The sequence below is a fragment of the Furipterus horrens genome, unplaced genomic scaffold (assembly GCF_987537825.1).
Source record: "Furipterus horrens unplaced genomic scaffold, mFurHor1.1.pri manual_scaffold_4, whole genome shotgun sequence".
Taxonomy (NCBI): domain Eukaryota; kingdom Metazoa; phylum Chordata; class Mammalia; order Chiroptera; family Furipteridae; genus Furipterus; species Furipterus horrens.
Genome location: NW_028327174.1, coordinates 154644828 through 154652720, shown reverse-complemented (window position 1 = coordinate 154652720; position 7893 = coordinate 154644828). Strand labels below are relative to the sequence as shown.

General features: G+C 55.0%; 1 protein-coding gene across 1 annotated transcript; it reads right to left on the bottom strand.

Moving 5' to 3' along the window:
- Window positions 1-1255: 1255 nt before the first annotated feature.
- On the bottom strand, window positions 1256-6918 carry LOC150013114 (putative speedy protein-like protein 3). The gene is made up of 9 exons (XM_090275213.1): window positions 6810-6918; window positions 6081-6290; window positions 5529-5561; window positions 4760-4969; window positions 4030-4088; window positions 3537-3622; window positions 1832-2000; window positions 1584-1658; window positions 1256-1492 (listed from the first exon to the last, which is right to left on the bottom strand). Exons 1-9 carry the CDS (start codon window positions 6916-6918, stop codon window positions 1256-1258), a joined length of 1188 nt encoding a protein of 395 aa, XP_090131339.1.
- Between the last annotated feature and the right edge of the window lie 975 nt (window positions 6919-7893).

Sequence of the window (7893 nt, the reverse complement as noted above, 5' to 3'; positions counted from 1 at the left end):
TATGAGGGTTGAAGTGTGATGACAACGAGTCCAAAAATGACTTCACATACCCAGGAACCTGCGTCCTAGCGAGGACTCGAGGAGATTCTGTTCAGGGAGCAGCACACATCAGGAGAGTTGTCCTTTGCTTTACTCACACCTTGGTCCATTTGTACACGTGAAAACCTGACCTTAGAACCACCCCAGCAACGTTCCCGAGACATCAACATCGCAAGGCGTGCTCCCTGACACTAACCCTGGATTCTAAGTCTAAGCATAACACCGAGTCTGCTCTTGGCTAGTGCTACAGTCACAGTGCTTGTGTCCCCCCAAATTCATAACGCCTAGGGTGACGGTGGCTCAGTTGGTTGGAGCGTCTTCCCATACACCGACAGGTTGTAGGTTCAATTCCCAGTCAGGGCACATACCTAGGTTTTGGGTTTGATCCCTTCTCACCTACCTCGATGTTTGTCCCTCTCTCTTCCTTCCTGTGTCTAAAAGCCAGAAACATACCCTCGGGAGAGGATTTTGAAAGAAAGAAGAAGAAATGGGGGTCTTCGGGAGGCGATTAGGTCACTGGGTGGAGCTCTGATGGATGAGGTTATTGTCCTTAGAAGAGACCCCAGAGCCATGCCTGGCCCCTTGCAGCATGGAAGTGCACGGCGGGGGCGGGGAGTTGGCCGTCTGCAGCACAGATGAGGCTCCTGAGCGGAAGCCGGCTGTGCCGGCCCCTGATCTCAGACCTCCAGCCTTCGGAACTGGGAGAAAGAAATGTCTGCGCTTCTCTAAGCCACCCAGTCTGTGGCCTTTGGATGTGGCAGCCAGGAGGGTCTGAGATAGCTAGTTCACAAGGCTGAAACCGGGTCTTTGCCTGTTGCTCTGCCCAAAGCTGTAAGTCTAAGGTGTGTATCATAGTGAGCCTTGGCGGGGCTACTGTTTCTCAGCCTCTGCTCATTGTGACCAACCTCCGTGACCATCAACTTGAGGGGAAAATGTGTACTTGTACAAGGGGTGAGATCGGTGAGGCGGGGAAATGAAGAACACGGCGATGCTGTGTCTCTAAGCAATTTGTTGGAGACTAAATTTGGATGAAGAGGGAGCTAGTCATGATTTTATTGTTTTATTGTGGGGTCTAGAGACTGCGCCATCTGCAATCCTACTGGTACACGTTTCCTTTCTGTAGGTAAGTCCCTAGAGTTGGTATTCCTGAGGGATGTCGGGCCCAAGTGAGTTAACAAGGGAAGTAAAAACACACTCTATGGGAAAATCTGGGAACCTACTCTTCAGCAAACTCAAGATTTGGACAAAGCTGTTCCTTGGACCCCGTTGCCTCCGATAAAATGAGGTCAGCCAAACCCTGAGGCCTGGCATCCACCCATGCCACCAAGGCGCCTGGGCGTGGTGGTCGGCTCGTGGCCGGCAGCCGCGTCAGTGCCTGGCTGTGTGCGCGGTGGGTGCGCTTCACAGTGTGTGGACGGCTGATGGGGAGGGGTGGGGTCGATGACCACGGGTCCTGCAGTTAAATGTCTCGCATTTCCTAAAGGGACCACAGATCATTGCGTCTGCACCTGCGGGGACACAGCCCGACGTTCCTACGCACCTACCTTAGCCTCTGGGGTCTCCAAAAGGAGGGCACGGTCTCGCCCCCACACCCAGAGCTCGGGATCAAAGGCCTGGATCTGGAAAGACAAACAGTCCCCGAAAAGGTGAGGACTCTCCAGTTGCACCCACGTCCCTCCCCTCGTCGGGCCCCCAAGTGTCTCTCATCCCCCAACCCCAGGCGAGATGCCTCACGATCCCTTCTGTCTCCGGTCTGGCATCGCCCTGCGCCAGATGTCCACAGCCCACCTACCTCTTCACACTCCTCCTTGGAGACCCATGCCCTGCAGCCCATTGATCGAAAGAATTGGCATCGCAGTTTGTGGAACAGGGGACGCCGGGAGTCGTTGCTGTCCCCGTAGAGGAAGGAAAAGATGGCCTGTTTAGGGGCGCAATCCTCCTCCATATCCAGGGCCAGGTAGCTGAGGAAAGCCATCAGGGTGTCAGTCAGGAACGGGATGGAAGGGACGGACCCCTGCCTGCGGTCAGCCTCCCAGAAAGGACACAGACTGGGTCGCCTTCACACAGGACCCACGGGAGCCCCATCCAGGGTCACAGAGTGCCTGCCTCCCAGTCATGAGCAAGCCCCTGTTGAGCAGGCACCGGAAGGGCCCCTCTGAATACCTTGACGATTCGGGTACAATTAATTCAGTGGGGAAGCCTGCCCCCTTCCCGGAACCTGCTGTGTGCGCACACACCTGTCTCTCTATCGTTTCGGTCCCTAGACAGCTCCTGTGGGCAGGGACCAACTGGTCCGTTTCAGTATCCATAGTTTCCTGTCAAACGACTGAGAGGGGACTTGGTTCCTGGGCGCATTCACTCAGCAGCCCTTCTTGAGTTCTCCCATCCTCACATTCCCTGGCCCTGGAGATGCACTTTATAAGGTTTCATGGGATGAGTGACTGAATGCTCTGCGTCCTAGTCAAGTGCAAAGCTGATTACCTCAGAGACTCAGTGTCATGTCAGCTTTGCAACGTGAAAAGAAGAGTGCCGAGTGTTTTCAGAAGTCATTGACACATATGTACTGTTAATGTTTTAATGTTTTACTTTTGCTCTTGGGGCGCGGAAGTGAGGGGGTCTGGAGGTTTTAGTGTTTCAGTTGGGGTAAGAAGAAATCACGTCTTTCAGTTACATAGGGGTAAAAATACCGAGACGGAAAGTACAGTATCCAGTCAGGGAAGGGTGTTAGGAAGAGTGCGAGACAAAGAAGGGAACGTCAGGGTGGTAAACACGTTTGATGGGGATAGTAGAGAGAGCTGATTTTCAACCGAGAACTCTGGGCCGGATTTAGGCCCAAGTGAGGCAGTGGAATTGTTGGGTGTGGGGATGGTGAAGTGCTTAGACCTGCGTTTAGAAGTACATTCAGGAAGACTCGTAAGAAACATCCGTGGGTCTTACTGCTTTCTCTCCTCCCCGGAGGAGGTGTGTATTGATTTAGAGAAAGAGAGAGAGAAACATGGATCGGTTGCCTCCTGCAGGAGCCCTGACCGGGCTCGAACCCGCAACGTTTTGGTGGACCGGACGACACTCCAAAGAATCGAGCAAGCCGACCACGGACCTGGGGTGAGCACTTCACAACGGATCTGTATTATGGAACGGGGGCCTGAATTGAGAAGGACCATTACATTTGGTATCGTTCAGAGGTGTGGCAGGATGTGAGGGAGAAGGCTTAGAAATGGTTAGTCTCAAGCCTGTTTACTCAGGGGAAGAGCGGGGTCGAATCTTCATGGGGCTTTTATGTTTTCGTTTGCTTTCCTCGGTCTTTTCACCGGCATTGGTGTGGCTGGCTTTTCCCAAGAACAGTAGAAGAAACACTGTGTACTACAATCCTGTGAAGTTCCTACACAGAGTACACAGTAGAAACAGGGTAAAAAGTAGCTGAGAGGTTGGGGACCCACTCCTGTCCTGGCGCTCCCCAGAGGATGACAGTGAGTCCTGGGATTGAGCCGAGTACTCACAGGGCCAGGAAGAAATGGACTCGTTGGAACTGCCAGGCGAAGAGGCCCGCGCGGCTGAAGTAGGCCACAACCATTGCCAGGAGGTACTGGTGGACAGAGGGGGAAAATAGACAATGAGGACTCACATAGTGAAAGAGGAGGAAGAGCGGGATAAGGGAAAGGCTGATGCTCCCGGGTTGGCCGGTGCTGAGGGTTTCGGAGCATGTGTCTGGGACAGCCGGCATCAGGAGGGTCTCTGATAAGCTGGAGCAAAGGGGCGCCCCCGAGAGCTGAGCGAAGAGGGGACTTGATGTGCCAGCGGCCACAGGGACAAGCCTTGGGCTCAGATCCCAGGGGAGCCGGGGCAGAGGCTGGGCTCCCGTCCACAGTGCAAGAAACGCCTGGGTCCCCGAAGGCAAGTGGTGCCAAGGCGTCCGGTCGGAGAGGGAACTGTGGGCTCAGGAAACTGCCCCCTGCGTCCGAGGATCAGTGGTAGGGCAGGAATACCTCTTACCTTATCTGAAAGTCTCAGCCTGACGTCCCATTCCAGGAACCCTTTGACGACAGGATCCTCTGTGAAGAGAGCGCATGTGTTAGCTTGAGGACAGCAACGCAGTTGGCGTGGGAGCGTTCCGGGGCCAAGAGGGGAACCGTAGGCCTCCTGGGGGCGGTTGAGGATTGGGGCCAAGGGTTGAGGCTGCCAGGCAGAGGGATTGAGGAGATTGTTCTCTGGGCAAGGAAGCAGGGGTGACACCACGCCCCACCCACCCAGTCTGGGGGCACCGAGTGACGGGTAGGGTGGCAGTAGCACATCTGCGTGACGCAGATATTAACCAATGAGTGCTGCTCCCTCCTCACACGTGGATGCACCCCTGCCGCAGCCAAGGCATAGCCACTCGGTCGTTTCTCTGTGGACAGTCACATCAGGGCGTGAATTTGGCCTCGTTATCTCCCCGTACACACATGAAGGTCTTTCGATGCAAAAGACCAGTCAGAGCTAAGAAGTCTCAGAGGGTGCGATACCCACAGGCCAACTCATCCCAAGTGCAAACCCTTTTCAAGTCTAGCCTAATCCTATGTCACTTGTAAGTGCCCCCCCCCCCCCCCCGTGAGAATGAATAGGGAGCCCTCCTAGGAAAGAGCACACCAACTAGCAGGGAGTTCTTTCTGTTGGAAAAGTGTAGTTCTTTAAAGTTGTTTGTTCAGAACAGGATAGGAGGGTGCTGTCCAGGGTGTCTTCTTACGGAGCAGCCTGGCAAAGGCCTGGTGGTGTTCCTCCAGGACCGTGGATGCTTTCTGTCTTTTGATCTTCATTTTAAGACCCTCCAGTTCCTGGACCCGCCAGATGTTAGGCCCAGGCGCGGCCTCCTCCTGTGCCTCCCGCCTTGGGGACCGCTCCCTCCTCCTCTTCCTTCCAGCGGTGCGGTCCAGGTGGCTGGAATCCACACAGGGGTCTGAGTAAAGAACCCAGGGTACGAGCTGAGGCTTTTGCCTTTGGAATTCAGCTACTGGTCACCTAAACCCGACCACCCCTCCACCCCACCGATCCCCCCACCTTATAACCAGCGTCTCCGTTCTCCCGAGTCTCCTAGACTGGCCTTCTCCCCAGCCATCTTTTCATCTTCCTCCTTCGGTGATGGCCAGCTCCCCGCCCGCCGCCCCAGAGTCACCTGGCTGCTGTTCTTCGTCTCTGTCCTCAAAATTCTTCCTCTGAAGTAATTTTCTCCCCTTGAAGGGGAGCAAAAGAACCCTCATAGTCTCTTCCCTTCCCTTCTCTCAGCTTTGAATCTCATCTCGGAACCCTCCTTGCTTGCCTCCCAGGCTCTCCTTTCATTGGGATACCCTGGTCCCCCGCTCCTGTAGTCTCCTGCAATCCCTGATGCTCTGAATCTCTCCTTTCTTTCACACACAACCTGCTCCAGTCCCCCTTCTTCCTTAATGCCAACCGTGTCAAATCCCTGGGCCCCCTGTTTCCTTAGCTGGTTTTCCTGGGTTCACCTGAATCCCTCTTACCTCCAGTGGGCACCATGAGGGCCAAGGGCGAGGCTGCCGGGAAGAGGGATAGAGGAGATGGCGCCCTGGGCAAGGAAGCAGGGGTGACACCACGCCCCACCCACCCAGTCTGGGGGCACCGAGAGACAGGTAGGGGGGCAGCAGCACATCTGCGTGACGCAGATATTAACCAAAGAGTGCTGCTCCCGCATCACGCATGGACGCACCCCTGTGGACACCATAGCCACTCGGTCGTTTCTCTGTCGACAGTCACATCAGGGCGAGAAGATGGCCTCGTTATCACCTCTTACGCACAGGAGGGTATTTAGACTCAAAAGACCAGTCAGAGCTAAGAAGTCTCACAGGCCTACTCATCCCAAGCGCAAACCCTTTTCAAGTGTAGCCTAATCCTTGATCACTTCTAAGTGTCCCCAGTGAGAATCGGTAGGGCGCCCTCCCAGGAAAGTGAGCACGCCAACTAGCAGGGCGTTCTTTTCTGTTGGAAAGGTATAGTTCTTCAAAGTGGTTTGTTCAGAACAGGATAGGAGGGTGCTGTCCAGGGTCTGGTCTTACTGAGCCGCCTGGCAGAGGCCTGGTGGTGTTCCGCCGGTGCCGTGGGTGCTTTCTGTCTTTTGATCTTCATTTTAAGAGCGTCCAGTTCCTGGACCCGCCAGATGTTAGGCCCAGGCGCGGTCCCCTCCTGTGCCTCCCTCCTTGGGGAGCGCTCCCTCCTCCTCTTCCTCCCAGCGGTCCTATCCGGGTGGTTGGCATCCACACAGGGGTCTGAGTAAAGAACCCAGGGTACGAGATGAGGCTTTTGCCTTTGGAATTCAGCTACTGGTCACCTAAAGCCGACCACATCCTCCACCCCACCTTAAAACCAACGTCTCCATTCTCCCCGATCTCATAGACTCCTGGCCTTCTCCCCAGCCATCTTTTCATCTCCCTCCTTTGGTGATGCCCATCTCCCCGCCCGCTGCCCCCAACTCACCTTGCTGGTGTTCTTCGTCTCTGTCCCGAAACGCAACCTCATTTCATTTAATTTCTCCCCTTGAAGGGGAACTGAAGAACCCTGATCGTTTCTTCCCTTCCCTTCTCTCATCTTTGAGTCTCATCTCCGAACCCTCCTTGCCTGCCTCCCAGGCTCCCCTTTTCGTGGGGCTATCCCGGTCCCCAGCTCCTGTAGTCTCCTGCAATCCGTGATGCTCTGAAGCTCACCTTCCTTTCACAGGCACCCTCCTGCAGTGCCCCTTCCTCCTTAGTGTCGACCGTGTCCGATTTCTCGGCCCCCTGTCTCCTCACCTGATTGTCCTGGCTTGACCCGAATCAGTCTCAACTCCAGGGGGCACCCTGAGGTGCTAGCCTCTGGGCTCGAGTTGTCCGAGGTGGGACTTGGGCTAGTGCCCGCCATCCCTTCTTTTCAGCTCCTGTGTGCCAAGAAACCTTGGCAAGCACAAGTCTGGAGAGAATAGGCTGTTGCCTCCCTCCGCTGCCTAGCGCCACGGAGTTGGATCCTTCCGATCAGGAGGTTCCGAAGCCTGCGATGTCATTGGTCATCCCAACCCGGCAACGAGTTTGAGAGACGTAAACACACGTATCTAACTGCCATATACGTAACTGCCATCCATACATGTAACTGCCATGCGTGCTCTTACGTGTCCTGGAGGTCAGGGTAAAGAGTACCTCCTGCTACTGACCCAACAACATGAGACCCGCCGCCAGAGCTGTCCTCGAGTGTCAGCATCACCCTTCACCTCCTCCCCAGCAGATGCTCTGTTGTCTGCATTCCGAATGTGAACTGTATTGGGACGTCTTCTTTCCCATTCCCATTTCGGAGTGTAGCCTGGTGGGAGAGGGAGGTGACAAGGACATGTAGGGAAAGCAGAAATGCTAAGACCTTTCCAGAGTGGTGTGAAAGTGTCCAAAAGTTCCCGGGAACACGGCCCTGTCAGGTGACGGTTTACTTGAAAACCCCGAATTTGGTGCCCTGACGTGCATGGCCCTTTGCACCGAGCATCGAGCCTCCAAGTGTCAGTTTCACCCGTTGGATTCCCGGTCAGGGCGCTTGCCTGGGCTGCAGGCTGGTCCCCGTTTGGGGACCTGTGCAACCAGTCGTCGTTTCTCTCACACATCAGAGTTTCTCTTCCACTCTTCCTCTCCTCCCAGCTCTTCCCCTCTATAATGAATAGGTTGATATCACGAATCAGTTGAGGGCGGTACAGGCACTTGGGAAAACAACAGACACAACACCACCGAACATGGGGTTTGGCGAAGCTCGAGGTCTACAGAAATGATGTTCAGGATTGTGTAGCAGGGGAAACGCATCCTCAACCCTCAGGCAGCATTCATTCCAAGAGACGTTGTGAGAAGCTAAAATCCCCGAAAG